Genomic DNA, 17,460 nt, shown 5'->3' with positions numbered 1-17,460 from the left:
CATATTCATGAATTTGCTATGTCAATCCCTTATTAATCTTTTGAAAGACATGTATTCTACCTATAGTCTGTTATACAGATTCTTGCAAATGACCAATTACTTATAAACATATCTGTATGAAAATCCAAATTGATTCTGTAAATGAAGCTTTCTGCAATTCATATTTCTCAGTGTTTCCTTTTCTCTTAAAATACTGTGCAGGCTAGTGAAGGGGAAGCAGTACTACTGTATACTCCAAAGTCATTAACCACAATCAGGAAAAATAATGTATGGTAACATTGTTTATTTGGTCAAAATTGATAAAAACAATATAACACACTACACTGATTATATCCAGACTCAGTGACAAGCATGGCTTTGTTTTGCTGAGGAGTATGAAAGTTTGAATATGATAGCATTTGATAGCTTTTTTTTGTGAAATATTAAGTATATTAAATATTCTCTTGGCGAAGTCTTTGTAGTTTCTTGTTTCTTTATCTTTCTCAGGAAGTACTATATATCACATAAGTATATCCTTGCAATATAGTAAACACAGTTTGTGATCACAGCCATATTACTCTTTGTTTTATACAGTGAATACCCGATTGAAATGAAGAAAACAAGAGACTTGTTTTTCGTATGAGAAACTTCAAGCCCCTGGTATTATTTTCTTTCAACTATAGTTGAGCAAATGTGATTCCTGATTACTTAAGTAAGGCAGTAATAAATTGAAGTAGATTTTCAGTAAAAAGAAGTTTGTTGTATGACAATGCACACCTACAAATACTTTATTGAACTGTCATCTTAGACGTGTCTTAGAACTTTATATCTGCAACCTGAAATAATTATTTTTGTTGAAGTAAAACATCATAAAAGCACAGCTATAAAATTAACTAGTTACATTGAAATCATTTGTACATTTATATACTTTATATTCATAATAATAATAACAATAATTCTTTACATTTATTCAGCACTTTCTCACTGCTAGTGCTCTCCATGCAGGGAGAACCCGGGAAGGGTCAATCTCCTTACTGCGTCACCTGCTAGTGTGTAATTCATTAGCTAGCTACATGTAGTTACATGTCACATTAAATGAACAGATGCTCTTGTACAGAAATATTCATTGTGCATGCATGCATGCATACATTTTCACTATTTTCTTTACTTATCTGTTTAGGGTGTGATGGACGGTGCAAATGAGCAGGCGTCTTGGCCGGGAGGCCAGTATGATGCAAGAACAGCGTAAGACAATCTATCAGGAATACATGCTCCCCTGATATGCTAGGTGGCAGCATCCCTGGATGATGCTACCTGTATGGACACCTGCAAAGCATGCTGGGAACTGAAGTCTGAAAGGTCATCCTTGTCGGTTTCCTTGGGGCTGACAGGGATATGTGATGCCTATATAGCATTCCCCTGATGAATGTACTATTAGTAAATAGAAAAAGCTTATGAATTATAATGTTGAATCAACGGGATATAAAAGATTTTTGTATACTGTGCCTCATAGCAACTCAGCATTCCTGAAATAAATGTTTGACCAAATGGATTTAAATTTCTTCATCTGAACAACATACATGACTAAATCTGTCTAAAATAAGAGGTTTAATTTTTTCATGAATATTCTCTGCTATAGTAATATTAAATTAAGTTCCAAATTATGCACTTTTGCTGGAATACATCCTATAATTAAATACAGTATCAACACGTCCGCATGCCAAAGGAACTCACTTGTTATTACGAAGCACACCTACCATACTGCCAAAAGTTCCACTGAATAATCTCTGAATAATTTTTAAATATCATCTGTAAGCATAATATGTACCCAAAGGTTGCGGTCATTATACTTGTAACAGGACATTACATCTTGCAATTTTAAAAAAGTGCCAATAAAGAATGTTCATTATATCTTCTTTTGTGGATAAGTAAATGGCATCCTAGATCACTGGTATTTGCCATTAATGGGAAGTACCACTCTATGGCATGTACAACACAAAATGCTGTTTTTGGCCATGCCCTCATACTTTTACTTCATATTCATAAATGAAAAAAAAGAGCAAGAGGCATACAGTTAAAACTGTTCAGTGTTGTTTAAACCCAAATTAGTAAAATAATTAAATGCACTGAAAACACCAAAACGGGTATTCAATTGGCTGTTTCCATAACACCTGGAATTTTATTTTACACTAAGTTTCTTCATATGAAGGCAGGCTGAAGCTTTACAATTTGTGACAAGGATATACATAGCCATCAGAAGAGACACTTCACAAATAAATGAACATATTAAAAAAACAAAACAAAAAAAAAAAAAACCCAACTAGCTAGCTGTTGCCAAAAATATACTGTTAGATGTTCACAAGAGTAGCTGCCATACCCTGGCTGCTGTTATTTCCCTCCATGGTTAAAAAATCTGAATGCAGTCTTGTTGTTTTGGTCCTTTTCTCTGAGCCAAGTAACATAGGCATGCTGGTTATCAGTTACAGAGGAGAAACTTGCCCATCTTCTTTTTCACAAGAGTCTTCTGGTTGATGTCGACGTGTTACCTTCACAACTGTTTGCTCCATGAAGTTAAAGCCATAATAAATGTTAAAGTTATAGGAAAAGTGTCTTATCTTTTGACACCAGTTTTGAGATGTGTGATCTTTTTTGGGTCAGCCTATAGATAAGCTAACTGTCTGCACAAGGATATCTGCAAACATCCTGCAGATAAACACTTAAAAACTATTGCTTGAAAGATCTCCAGTTTACTTGGAAAAAACATGACTCCTTTTTAGATTTAACCTACAATAAACTATTTTCACACTGTCACCAACCTTAGAGCCAGATGGCACTGTTAATTTTGAAAATTAAATTCAGAAAACTTTAACAGAGTCTGAATGTCTGTCTATCATTTACAGAATGCTGTTAAGTTCAACTATTCCTCTTCTTTGACATGGACACTCTTGATACCTTAATCACTTCTTTATTGGAGCACTTTAACATTTCAGTGATCTTAGAGCACAAAGTATTTTAAAAGGTAATTTCAAGACGCTACTGTCATAGTGCTTATAGTTACTAAGCAAACTGAGCACATCAGTCCACAAACGGCTTGCCTACATTGTATGTAATCCAGTTATCATTACAGCCTTGTTAATTTCATCACTTCAGTTAATATTGCCTTATACACACTTGATAGATAATGGAGATTCTCTACCATCAGTATGTGTGTGGGTGAGTGCATAATGTATCTGCAATGAACTGGTTCTTCATCCAGGGTAGGTTCCTGTCTTGTGCCCAACAGTGACAAAGATATATCCTTCACCATTCTTAAATTGGATTAAGCTACTTTTTAATAAATGAATGGGCAGCCATGCTTATAGTTCATGTCATTTTTCATGCAGATTGGCTCACTGCTATCGGGTGGAAATATTTTTTTGTTAAGTTGTATAAGCTGCAAAGTTGAAAATGAGTAAAGGAGTTTCTTCCTCCAGTATTGTTCATGACTGTTTATGTCTAATGAGAAGATTCTATTTGTTAACAGACGTATTCACATGTGTATATCAGGACTATCAGAGAAAGTCATATGATGTTTAAATTTAGAGAACAAGCAAATACCATTACAAATTTAATACAAAACAGCAGTACTCACTCATAATGGTTTGCCAAGTTCATAAAGCTGTGGCGTGTAAGGTTTTGTGTTCAGTTATAAACTTAAAACATTTTATACATTTATTTTATCAACAGTCAGAGCCATTTGCAATCAACATAAATGACCTAACTTTGAAATGCAGAGGTTTTCCAATGAGGGAGTGGTGAAAGATTAACTCATTTCTCTAATTTATCTCAGTATAAACAAAATTTGATTTGTTCAAAAGTATTTCCTGCAAAGGTGTTCTGTTCATACTTGGTTCCTGTCATGAGCCTGATACACATGATACAGGCTTTGACTCGATGTGTTCTCACAATGGAAAAATGATGGTTGGTGACAATGGAGGAAAAAATAAATTAGCGGTTTAGAAATTAATACTTGAAATACTTGATGAAAAAAAAAAAACTTCATTAGTGCTTTGTATAAGATCTACAGTACTAACTTAGTGGTAATCATTTAACTGCACCTGACATTACTATGAGGTTTATAAATTCTCAATGCAGTACAAATACAGCAGTTAGCTATTTTCTTTTTGTAATTTTTTAGACTGAATAGCTTTTATTATTTCTAATTTCTTTCAATAAATTTTTTCTTTATTGTTTATAGAAGACAATTGCAAATGTCAATTATTTTACACGTTTTTAGGGCGTAGAATGAATTTTGGATTCTTAATGACACAAAGGCATTTGGCAATAATTTAATGGAAAAATCCTAAATTAATCTAAACCACCACAATGCCAGGAAATTAAAGAGTCTGCAGCTAAGGCCAGGTTTATTATAAGAAAAGAAAAAGCCAGGCTCTTGCAATAAATCGTTTAGGTAAAAAAAAAAAAAAAAGAATCATCAGACTTTCATTATGGGAATAATAGGGAAACCTGTACTTCTAGTAATATGTTAATTACATGGACAAAAATTATAGGCCTAAAAGAAAGACACCAGCTCTGTAAGATTCACCTAAGGCACTGTTCATTTTCATTGAATAGAAATTCTACAAGAATATACAGTTCTGAATGAGTAGGAATGAGCCACCACAGCAAGTACTTGAGGGGGACCCATACATGGAAAAGCACCACTTTGAGGGCAAAAAAAACAGCAAAGTTGATTTTATTTTTACATTATCTTTTATAACAAATAAGTGTAAAATTTGTCTTTAATCCTAAATATCCATACTTCTATGACATCATGGCTCAGTGTGCTACAATCCATGCTACTATTGCCTTCAACTTTTTTTGCACAGGGAACATGGATCCTCCAGGTACACAGCCCTCAACCACCCAAACATTATCACTACCAAAACAGGTTTAACTTATTGCCCTGTTGAAGAAAGTATCAATTACAGCAGAATAAGGATGAATCATCTGTATTAGGAGGTATTTTTTATTGAATGTAATATTCATACTTACCATCATTCAATACTATTAAAGCTGTACCAGATATAAAGAATGTAGCTGTAAAGAATATTACTACCAGCTGAAAATTTTCATAACTCAGATTTCAGAACCATCCTTTCTATTAATTTGTCAGTAAAAATCCAATAGTCTGCATGCCATTTGTTTCTGTTTGAAGAAACAGTGAAGGAAACATTCAAAAAAAGAATCAATATATGTATTGATGCTCATATTAGCAATCCTGTGTAAAAAATGACTGATGTGGAATACACGCTGAAACATGTAAGGTTTAAAAGAAGGGTAGAGAAATACATTTTTGTCGATTTACTTTAAATAAATGCTTCCCAGGTCCTAGGAAACAAACTCTTAAAAACTGTGATTCTCAAAAATCCTGAGTTTAATATGCAAAAAGCTCCTTCAACTACAAGAGATAATTTTAAATGAATATTGCTACAAATGACAGGCTGAATAAAATAATCAAATACTTTATCAGTTCTCTCATGAAGAACAGAAATATTTATATCTGCTATTTGTGTGTTCCTTACATGATGTGATATAAAATACATAGCAATGAGATTAAAGGAGGTAAACAAAATCTACAATATTTACCTTGCAATTATAACCACAAGAAATCTGTATCTTATTAGGCAACACATTAATTGTTAATGAACTTGTGATTAAAGTTCTTCAATACTTTTTCAGTAAATATATGATATTGTCACTTATCTTTTTTAAATGTACAGCATGTCAGGAATTGCTTGATTCTCTCTATCCATCCATTTTCAACACCATTTAAACCAAATGTGCAGCTCTCAATACTACTTCTGGCAGGTAACTTTCATTCACAATTACTTTATTTGTACAAAGCAAGTAAATCTTACTTATTGAATAATATTCCACAACCACAAAATTTTACATATCACACTTTATCATAGCTAAAGGTTTAATAATTCCTTCACAGCTAACCAAGCTTCCAAAAAGCAAGCAAAGTTTTTCAGTACAGGTTATGTTTAAAAGTAAACTGACATTTTGCTGACTAAAAAAAAAAAATCTGATCTGAATTTGTGTTTATCATAAAGTATTAGAGAAAAATACTAGCATTGATAGCTGAGACCATACAGATTTAAAATCTCCACAGCCACTGCACTTTGAAATGTAGTTCACAGACATTATCCTCCACTAAGTAAAGGAATTCTGACAACCATGCCCAAGATGAAGCTCATACAAAACTATACCTTTGCGTTCAGATCGTTTCTTGCGCCTCCGCTTAAATCTTCGCCTTATGAGGCAATAGAAGGCCCCCATGCTGTGAGCCCCTTCTAGACAGAGAGCCATACAGCTTTTGTGAGCAGCAAGCTACTGCTGCCGCGGTTGGAGCACAGTGCTGAATGTTGTTGTCACGCTGGATTGCTCCTTTTTTCTGTGCTGCCCATTGCTGGCAGTGGTAACATGCTCAGCAACCTTCAGTGCAGACTGACAACTTCAGAACAGAGCAGGGATCCTGTTAAAGGACGCTGATACAATCTGATGCATTAATTCAGTGTATTAGGATTTCATTTCATGCCTGCCATCTGTAAGAAGAACTGCCAATGACTGTTAACCCTATCATTATTAGAGTACCATTCTGCAACTGAAACTTCAGGTATGAGCTCCTCAACTATCTACTAAAGAAAGAGAGGAGCTCATCCTGTTGATTATAAGTATAAATATTTATGATACAGAAAACAAAATCTAAAATACAGTGCATCACACAAGTCATTTTAGAACCATATTCCTATCAAAGAGGTGGAACAGGGATGCAGAGTAAACAAATCTCATTGATAATTACAATAATATAACTGATTTATTTTAATTCTAAGGACCCATCCCATACAACAGGCACAATTCAGCTTTAAAGAGTGGCTCTAAAGTAATTTAAAACTGCAATTTGATCTGCATTTTAAGTTCTTCCAAATTATAAAAGAAAAACCAAGCACACAGAGAGAGCACAGGAAAATAAAACATATAGAGACCACCCAACCTATAATTTAACCCAAGTCCTGAATTTCTGTTTTGCAACACAATCTGATAAACCACTATGATGTCTTATATCATCCTTCTATTCATTAATTTTCTCAGTCTGCTTTTTTCATTGCATGGTAATAGAAAGCTGAGTGTATCTGTTATACTACCACGTAGGGAGAATTAACATAGTAGCTAGTTTGTTAGACCACAAGGTTGCCAGTTCAGTCCTCACTTGACTCACAAGTCACTTAATCCACCTTTCATCCAAATGATTTATTTAAAATGAAATATCTGACATATGATCCTGTAATATGATCTTGTAACTCGTTTTCATTAGTAAGAGCTTTTACAATAATTATCCACCCATGTACTGACTACATTTAGTTAAATTTTAGAGTTGGAAAATGATGGAATTAATTCCAATGTTATGCACAAGCCTATGGCTCACAAATACTCTCCATGAAAGAGGGCAAATATCGACTTGACAGTAATTGTCATGACTAGAGCATACTCTTCTGAAGTTGTGAGGTATTAGCATTGAAACACCCAATAACATTTATACTTTGTTGGTTTAGCAGGGAATGAAAATACAGCAACAAAAATGTATTTATCATGTTGTAGAAGACTGAGTGAAGCTCATCGAGAGAATGCCAAGAGTGTGCAAAGCAGTAATCAGAGCAAAGGGTGGCTATTTTGAAGAAACTAGAATATAAAACATGTTTTCAGTTATTTTTTTGTTAAGTACATAAGTCCACATGTGTTCATTCATAGTTTTGATGCCTTCAGTGAGAATCTACTAATGTAAATGGTCATGAGAATAAAGAAAACACATTGAATGAGGAGGTGTGTCCAAACGTTTGGCCTGTACTGTATATATATGTGTGTGTGTGGGTTGGGTGATTGTTCCTATTTAATGTCAGTCCCAGAAAAAGTAAATCAGATAATATTATTCGTCCATTTTCTTAAGTCTTACTTTACTGGCAATGTCAAAACTTGTGTGTTACACTTGTTTTCAACTTAGTAAATGTGTTGACAACACACTGCTGCACAAACCAATGCCACTCTGCTGCTGGTCAGGTTTGGTAGAAGTGATCAGTTTGCCACGTAATGGAAAAATACTCTCTGTATCATTTCAAAACATAGGTCATAAGCAAAAGCTTTCCATATTGCCCTCTCAAAACACACTCCAATTCACAACAGAGAGCATTTAGGTCTGAACTGATTTAGATTGCATCCACTCAGACAATGGGGCATTTGAGATTTATCTAATTTCAGAGAAAAAGTAGCTTCTGCTGAAAAGCCTACTCATTTTATAAAGAAATTACTTATTTTACAAAAACATAAGTAACCGTTTAACAGAACATACTTGCAATATGCTGAATATCAAATTTCATGTTTTACATTGTTCTTTTACTAATCTAAAGTTAAGCTATTTGTTCTTCATACTTATTAGACTAGTTTTTTGTATAGTTTCACATACTGTGAAAAGGTATAATCTATACTATATATTTATGTTAAAAATGTTCTCATTGTAGAATCATGCTAATAAAAACCTTAACAATAACTATAATAAAACAAAAAACAACAATATTAATAAAAAAGCCACCTTTACTTTATAAAGCACCTTTCTATATACAATACTAAGATACTTTACAAGCAAAATATATAATATAATAAGCACATTAATATATAAATTCAAACTTGAATATAAGGTGAAACCTGATACATTTAATTTCTAAAGCCCATTATAAGAATTTCCCCTTTACCAGTACTACCCTGCATTCAGTTTGTAGAGGTTTAAAAATAACCAATAACTGCTTTAAATTTCACTAAAATACTTCTACAAATACAGCCAAATTGAAAAACATTATCTATATTTAATAAAGATGCCTTTTCATTTTGTATGAGTGTCTGTGTACTGTACTGGGAACTAGAAATAAAGGAGCAGTTTGCTAGGGAAACCCACTAAACTCATAGAATACAATTCCCACATGTAAAGTTAATTAAAATAGAAACACAACAATCAACAGTTACTTGGCACGGCTCCTTATACAGTCTCACAGTCAAAAGGCATTTTACAAAGTAAACAGGTACAAGATATAAAGAAGCGCAAGATTACTTATATTACAAGAATGAAAAAACTAAGGGAAAGCCTGCAAAATCTTTATGTAAAACTGCAATATTAAACCATACAATAACTTAAACAGAGAGGCAATAAAGTTTTAATAGATGATAAAGAAGAGTCGGCACTAGCATGGTTAGAAAAGATTTGTTTTAAAGGGGACTGCAGAAACAACACATAATTTGAAACCCACTAGGCTAAAACTGGAAATCAAAGAAGTCTAATTAAGCAAAGGTTTCATACAGAATGTGAAAAAAATTAAAAGATTAGTTAGAATGAAAGCCAGTTACCACAAATGTAATAAGCTATATTACTTCTGACAACCTTGAATTGGATTAAGCGGGATGGAAAATGTTATGATAGTTCTGAAAATGCAAGTCCCATGGGTTTTGAGGCACTTTGAAGAATAATCCAATTTGCTATTTTTGTGATACAGCATTGGCAAGTCTTACAATTATAATAATCTTATAAATAACAATCTGTTTCAATAACACATGGGTTACAAAGACATTAGAAAAGATCCAGGACAATGCTGCCTATCTTGAATATTAATTTCCTAAATTAAAAGGAAAAATTAAAGGAACATTAGATTTCAACCATGAAAAAGCAACTGAATGATGTAAGTATTTTTGCAGTATTCACATTTTCCTGATTACTGTATACACATTTTAAACACTAAATGCAGGGAAAATCTTGCTAGGGCAACTGAAATTAAAACTTTAATAATGAAAAAATAGAAATACACAGTCAGAAATACTAAATGTATTTCCATTTTTTTTCTGTTTTAACCTCCTAGTGAATAATATCTTGAAATGTACAGAAGACGTGAAAGCATAGGGACCTATCAAGATCCTCTGCCTACAGCAAGTCAGCACCTCTACAACTCTGGGGATAACTTATGTTGATAAAAGCATACTGTATAAGAAGCTACACAGTAAGAAAACCCTAAGTTTCACCTTAGAACCAGTAGACAACAAAATCCTTAATAAACATAAAAAAAAAATACAATTTAAAAAAAAGTAAAAAAAATATATACTGTATATATATTAAATAATAGGCATACAGTATGCAAACAGTGATAACTTGACATAATATTTTCAGATCTGCTTAAATATAGGGTTGCAGGGAGCCAGATGCCACCTTGAAAGCATTGTGCAGAAAGTAATGTGAACAGGTCATCAGTCCACATCTAAACATATGAACATTGGAACAACCTTGACAAGAACTGACCATTCAGCCCAACAAAGCTTATCAGTCCTATCAACTTAATTCTTCTATTACTGTACTTGCTATTTCACCTATCCAGCATATCTTTGAAGATGTCGATGCAAAATGCAAGCAGACAAAGGGAGAAGGTGGAAAATCTATAAAGACAACAACTAGGCATGTAATTTGACCTAGGACACTGGGTCTGTGAGGTGGCTGTGCTATCCGCTGTGCTATCTACTGTGCCACTATACAAAAAACTTAGATTTGAAAAATTCAACATTGTAAAACATAATTGTGAACAGAAAACATAAGGTATTTGCCATATAGTAGGCATTACAGATAATAACATGAGTGACACAACACAAACTATAAACACTTGACAAAACTGAAATTGACGAAACTACATGCTTTCTCTACATACTGCACTTGTAAAAAAAAATATAATTCACCACTACTTGATTGTCACATATGCATATATTTAAAATGTATACATTCTGACAGACACAGGTTTCTAGAGACAGATAAAAAAACCAGATAAAACATGGATACAAGGAAAGTGATTGAAACATCTGAATATTTTACAAATAGATAACATATTTTCTAATTTTATTTATTTCCACAAAAAAAGTGTCTTGGATCTAGTGTACCATGATCCATTCAGTAAATTCAAGCACAGATATCTGTATCTAGTTGAAACCTGGTCTTTGGAAATAATTTTCAAAGTACATAAAGGCTCTAAGAAAATGCTGCTATGGTAGTAATGATATATTATAGTTATGTGTGTGGTAAATTTTAAATGTTTATATACAAAAAGAAATCATGCTGAGCACTTGTAATGAACTTTTTACTTATGTCAACCACAATAGGATGAGAATAGGCACTCAACTTCTAAATGGTCTTTCAAAATAAAAGTCTAAAGAGTGCGTTAAAAAAGTTTACAAAAAGGACAGAGTCTGTTTAAACTATCTACTGTGTCTTGTCCATTTATCTCCAATTCACATTCAATTGCTTCCTAAAAGATGTAATTAGATGCTTTAGTTCTACGATTTGGCTTTTTATTCAAAACTCCAAACTGCCTATATTTAACAAGAAATATCCTGGTTTCCATTCCATACAGGCTAAGTCAGCGGTGGATCTACCATGAAAACAACAAAGCTTAATGCTTCAGGGCTCCAGAAGCAGCTTCAGTCCACATTGTTTAAAACGTTTGAGTGTCTACTGTATGAGAAGGTGTTTTTTTTAAAAAAATAGTAATATTAATAATATAGTGTTATTCAATAGAAAATAATTGTTACAATAGTAATAATAATAATAATTCTTTGCATTTATATAGCACTTTTCTCACTAATCAAAGCGCTCAGCAATTGCAGGTTAAGGACCTTGCTCAAGGGCCCAACACAGCAGAGTCCCTATTGGCATTTACAGGATTCGAACTGGCAACCTTGCCAGTGCAGATCCCTAGCCTCAGAGCCACCACTCCACCTATAGGTTATTAAAGTATCATGATGGGTAGCCTTAGAACAAAACACATTCAAATTATTTTTTTTTGTTTTGTAAAATGTGCTTCATGTAGCATGTATTCTCAAAGGTGTATAAAATAAATTATATTGACTGTGTTTTCCATGTTTTATTTCATCATTTTATTATCCATTATACATGTACTGTATATAACATTTCCCTAATTTTCAATAACTGGAAAAATATAAGGCATAGTAAATTTTTACTCCCACCAGTAACTTTGACATGTGAAATAATCCAGTAGAGCAATTTGAATCAAAATCTGAGATGAAGTGTTTAATTAAAAAAAAAAATTGTTTTGATCTGTCATGGAACAACTCCAATAAAGAAGAGAACAGTGGTTACTCAGACATCGTTGCTGGTTGTGAAGGTGCAACCACAGAAGTTCAAGTTTCAGGGCCCCAAAAATGTAGGCCCACCACATAGTTTAGTTGACAAAGGATGAATTGCAACATTTACAATATATAAATTCACAATTGCCATTGTTAAATTAATGCATAAATTGTTTCCAAATAAACAATTAGTATTAATGACTACATAAACACTGAGTTATTTTATGTTGTTTGATTTTGCTGTGTAGGTAACATATGTGAACAGGCAACTAGGAAGCCTTTAGACTGCCATTTCTTCACAACAAAAAGCAGCGTCCAGAACTAAAATAAAGATAACTCATAGCTTTATCTTAAAAGACGTTTGTGTTAAGGTTGTCTCTTAAGAAATTTATTGAATATCCCTTCAGATCAAAGTCTCATGATTATCACATAATAGCCAACATTTGCAAAATTAACTTTTCCATCGAGTCTTCAATCAGTAACTTTAAAAATCAGTCTGAGTGACACAACTCTCTCTCACTACCTGTCAGAGGTTTTTAAAAACAGAGTCATTTTATTTTATTTTATTTTTTTTTTACTAAGGGAGCAAAGATGAGCCCTAGGATCAAGTCAAAAGAGCTACAAGAGAGTGACAAAGATGGAGGGCATAAGAACAGGTTCCTTAAGATAGAAAAGAAAAAAAAAAACTTTAAGACTTCGGGCTTATATAAAAAATTTGCCTGATTAACAATGGCTTCTAGGCAGAACCCCTCCACTTTCACCCAGCAAGAGGCATTCAACAAGTACTTTTGGCCATAACATCAGAAGGCACAAGTCTCTGGCAAATGCATACCAAGCAAGACATCAAAGGACTGGACAAGTAACCAGCACTGATCATTATGTTTCCAGGTTCAGACTTTTTCCAGCATCTTCATCCTTGAAGGAAGAACTCTGCATACAAGACATTCCCTTTATAATGTGATATTTTCTCACGTATTTCTGCAATTTAATAATATTTCACTAGCCATTTGTTGAAACCAAAAGGTATGGTTTTAAAAATGGCTTTGACTGGCTACAAAGAGTTGAAGAAAATCTGCTAAAAAGGCATACAAGAAGTCGTCACTTAAGGAAGAAGAAGTTGTGTTTTATCCAGCAATAAATGAGACTGAAGAAAATAAAAGCCATGTGGAATCACTTGACTGAGAATTAATGTGTACAAAGTTTCCAAAAAACAGAACAGTCAAGAAAATTCCAGATTTTTTTGAATCAACACAATTGAGGTATCTGAAATGTGCTTTGTGTTTAGGTACCGTAGATCCTAGATTTTTGGTTTGGAGTTTGGGGGTCGGTTTATACAACGAGTATCATTTCAGATTCAAGATTTCCAGCACAATGCCGGTTTTGTCGATGAATACGGAAGTAAATAATGACGAAACCACAGAGCCATCTTTCAGATGAAGAAGTAACTTTGCATGCCGGTACTTTAAATTAAATAAAGAATTTATTCAAAAAAGTGTTTTAGTTGTTGATTTTATTAATAAAATTTATAATAAATTATCGGGAAGTTTAAAATGAAATTTTTTGTTTTGATTTACGATCAACATCTTGCGTTACGAAACGGATGCGGTCACGTGTATCCGCTTGCGCGATTGTAAACAAACAACCGAGAGCGTTAGTAGTGTCAGTCGGAGCCCAGATACATGTGTTTGTGGATGTAATTTCCGTCATTGCAGTGATTTACCTATATATATATATATAATTCATTAAGACCATGCAAGCAAGACACATAATTGCTAAGGAAGGAAGAGAAGGTAAAAGAAAGCGATCGCAATCGAAACGAAGATAGACATTGTGTGGAAATATCTCCTCCCTTCCTGCAGCCCAAAGATGTCAAATTAAATGGTGAGTACAGTATGAAAGTGTTTCTAGAATAGAATGCCTTTTATTGTCACTATACGCATCTACAATGAGATTAAAAGCAGCTCCTTCAGTGCAGAAAAAAGTTCTGTATAGGGCTTGTATGGTTGTTTTTTAGCTTTAGCATAACGCCGGATCTGCGGCTCCGCTTCTGCTTTCTTCCCCTCCTCCGTCTGTGTTGTCTTCTAGACCCGACAACAATCCACGGAGAGCCCGCTGGTCTCGCTATGTTGTCAGGGATATTGTGCATGTGATGAAAAACACTCGAAACAGATGTCTGGCTCTGGACAACGATGTCTATAAGGTTCTGAATGGTGTAGCAGATGTTCGCCAAACCGATCGTGCACAAACAAGGACAAAAAAAAAAACAAAACAAAAACAACAAAAAAGTGCACTGAAAAGGAGAGCCCTGAGCCGCTGCAACCATGCGCACCGCCATGCTCCTAGCTTAATCGAAGTAGGCTAGGCACTTTTTATAACTTTTTAGTTAGTACATTAGAAAAATTATTGGTGTTTTGGTAAATTATGCTCATTATATTATATATCAAAAATGCCGGCAGTCTGAAATTCTCGCCGATAAACATTACAAATATACCGGAAGAGACACTTTTAAGGAAATTTAGAAAATTTTGCTTGGAGAAGGGGGTCGGCTTAAATACCGGTCATCGGCAAATACATGTAATGTAGTAGATAGAGAAGGGGTTCGGCTAGTATACCGGGTCGGCCTGTATTCCGGGATCTACGGTAATAATAAATGACTTTTTTTAACAAAATACAAATCTCAGTCACTAAAATGTTAACCAAAAATGTGGAATAAACTAAATTAATTTTGTATATTTTCCCACTACATATTGTATAAAAACCATCCATTCATCAAACCGTTATAAAACTGATAAATCAGGCACAAATCAGAAACCAAACCTAGACAGGGCATCAGTCCATTTCAGAGCTACTGTATAAAGTAAATACAATTCCTGTTAACTGACTTTCATTTTCAGTAACAATTTTACCGTGTCCTCCCTTTCTCTATTACCGTGGTCATTGGTTCTCTGTGATTCCTAATTTTAAATCATTTATTCTACATACAACACATTGTGGAACTTGCATGAATTTTTGCTTCTGTGGCATCCTTGCTTACCTCAGCATATTTTACCAGCAAGATTTACTGGAGAGAAAATGTTCAGTTCAGGTCGGCTGTTGGCAAAAACATGCCATCACAGATGTATTATAAGAAAGAAAAAATCAAACTCAAGAGATGCTTATTACATTATAGGGCTCTAGGCCTAGTTTTCCACTACATCAGACTTTTTCAACTGACTTCTACTGTTTCTTTTGTAATCACAGCAATTTAGAAAAAATATAATAATACAGTCTTTTCAGAATCAAAATTTAAATGGCAATTTAAATAATTTACTATCTTTATTCTATGTGATAATATCTAAAAAAGTCATGATAAAGGAGAATGAAATAAATTTCTTAGACAGTTTTTTTTTTAAACTCCCCCCAACTTACATATTTCTCTCTCTCTTCTGTATTGATATCCCTGCTTTCTAAGACACCTGGTACACTTAATAAAGCTTTCCACTCCCTGCATGTTTATCTGCACTAACAGTTCCAGTCATCTATCTTACAGGGTTCTCTTCCCCTGTGTCTCTCCTTTGCCAGTGGTTATTTTCTACTCACTCCTTGCACAGAAGGCAAACCTTAACAATATATTTCATTGCCTTCTTGCAATGTTAAAACATATCACTTGGAAAACAAGTGTGATAAAAATAAGTTTGAATCTGCTATGTGCATAAAAATATGATTAAGCCCAGTCACACAGGGGCAATATTGCGGGACTCTTTTACTGCATCACAAACTACTATATATTAACTTCTGTTTCAACACAGTGGTACCCACAATGACAACAAGCCAAGGATTGCTAAGAAGCTAAAAGGTCTGCTAAATGAGAAAAACAGAGTATTCAAATCCAATGACAGAATCTTTGAAGTATGTATAGTATGTGCTAAAGAAAAAGCTGAATGAAGGAAAGGAAGCTTACAAATAAACTTACTCAGAATAACAGAATGTCTGGAATGGACTGGATATAATTATGGGACTCAAGAAACCCAGGGATCATGTGCTACAAGGGGATGTGGGCAAAGCCAACACCTTAAACTAATTTTTTAATAGATTTTCCTTCCCACTGCCACCTTCTTCCAATCACCAGTCTTTCCACACCATCCCTACTACATCAACAACTCCTGCCACGTCAACTGGAATGGCCAGGGACAAGTCCATCTCTGATGATTAGTGTGGACTGTCCATAACTGAAAACCAAGTATTAAGACAACTGAGGAAGCTACACACAGGAAAAGCTGTGGGACCCGATAAAGTCAGTCCACATGTTCTTAAGGCCTGTGCTTACCAACTTTGTGGTGTTCTCTGTCACCTGTTCAGTCTGTCCTTAAGGCTTCAGAAAGTGCCACTGACCGTGGAAAACATCCTGCATTGCTGTTGTTCCAAGGAAGGCAGGTGTCTCTTTACCCAATGACTACAGACCGTTGGGACTTACGTCCCACATAATGAAGACCTTTGAGAGACTGGCGAGTTCTCTTGTAGTAGACCACTTAGACCCACTACAGTTTGCCTATCGGACATACCGTATATACTCACGTATAAGTTGGGTCTTGAAACCCGAAAAATCGATCATAAAATCGGACCCTGAATTATACGCCTGTTCAAAAAAGTGACACTTTAATTTTGTTTTGTTTTTATATCTTCTTGCCTACTCCAATCTCGCATCAGAGACGCTTCTAATTTTGTTGCAGCAGTGCAGTTACCAATTTCTTTCGCTACTTCAACGACATTTAATTTAAGACCAGCTTCATATTTTCTTCTGATCGAACGCTCATATATAGATAAGGGATGCTCTTACAATAAAGGTGTATGAGGGTGTGAGATACAAAAAACACAAAACAGTGCAAACGTTGCTTGGGAATAGTTCGGGTATTACCGTGTGGTCATGTTGGCACGAAAGAGAGAGAGGTTAGGAGCACGTGACAAGACAGGTGGGCGTTAGCATATCATAATCCCTTGTACCAATAGCGTAAGTTTTCCACACTCGACTTATATGACCAACATTATAAAATACCAGAAATTATACTGTAAAATGAAGTCCCGACTTATTCGTGGGAGAACTCATCTGCGAGTATATATGGTAGATTAGAGTGTAGGATGCAATCATCTCTCTGCTCTACAAGGCGTATTTTCACCTAGACAAAGCTAGCTGTCTCCTTAGAGGGTTATGTTTTTTGATTTTTCAGTGCCTTAAATACCATCCAGCCATCCCTGTTAAGGGGTAAGCACAGAGATAATGCAGATGGATGAGCCTCTGGT

General features: G+C 34.4%; 1 protein-coding gene across 2 annotated transcripts in view; it reads right to left on the bottom strand.

Annotated features, from left to right (window-relative positions):
• The window catches only part of adarb1b (adenosine deaminase RNA specific B1b), a 186,758-nt gene that overhangs the window by 111,573 nt on the left and 57,725 nt on the right, over positions 1–17,460 (bottom strand). The window contains exon 1 of one of the 2 annotated variants that reach the window (XM_039756428.1): positions 6,234–6,354. The exons of the other annotated variant lie outside the window; for it this stretch is intronic. Coding sequence (XP_039612362.1) covers positions 6,234–6,333 — 100 coding nt within the window. The 5' untranslated portion in view covers positions 6,334–6,354. Of the gene's footprint in view, positions 1–6,233; positions 6,355–17,460 lie in introns of those variants that run through there. 2 annotated transcript variants of the gene reach the window in all.

Source organism: Polypterus senegalus, chromosome 6 (genome assembly GCF_016835505.1).
Source record: "Polypterus senegalus isolate Bchr_013 chromosome 6, ASM1683550v1, whole genome shotgun sequence".
NCBI classification, from domain to species: domain Eukaryota; kingdom Metazoa; phylum Chordata; class Cladistia; order Polypteriformes; family Polypteridae; genus Polypterus; species Polypterus senegalus.
The sequence above is the reverse complement of the archived record's forward strand: the minus strand, read 5'-3'. Positions and strand labels throughout refer to the sequence as shown.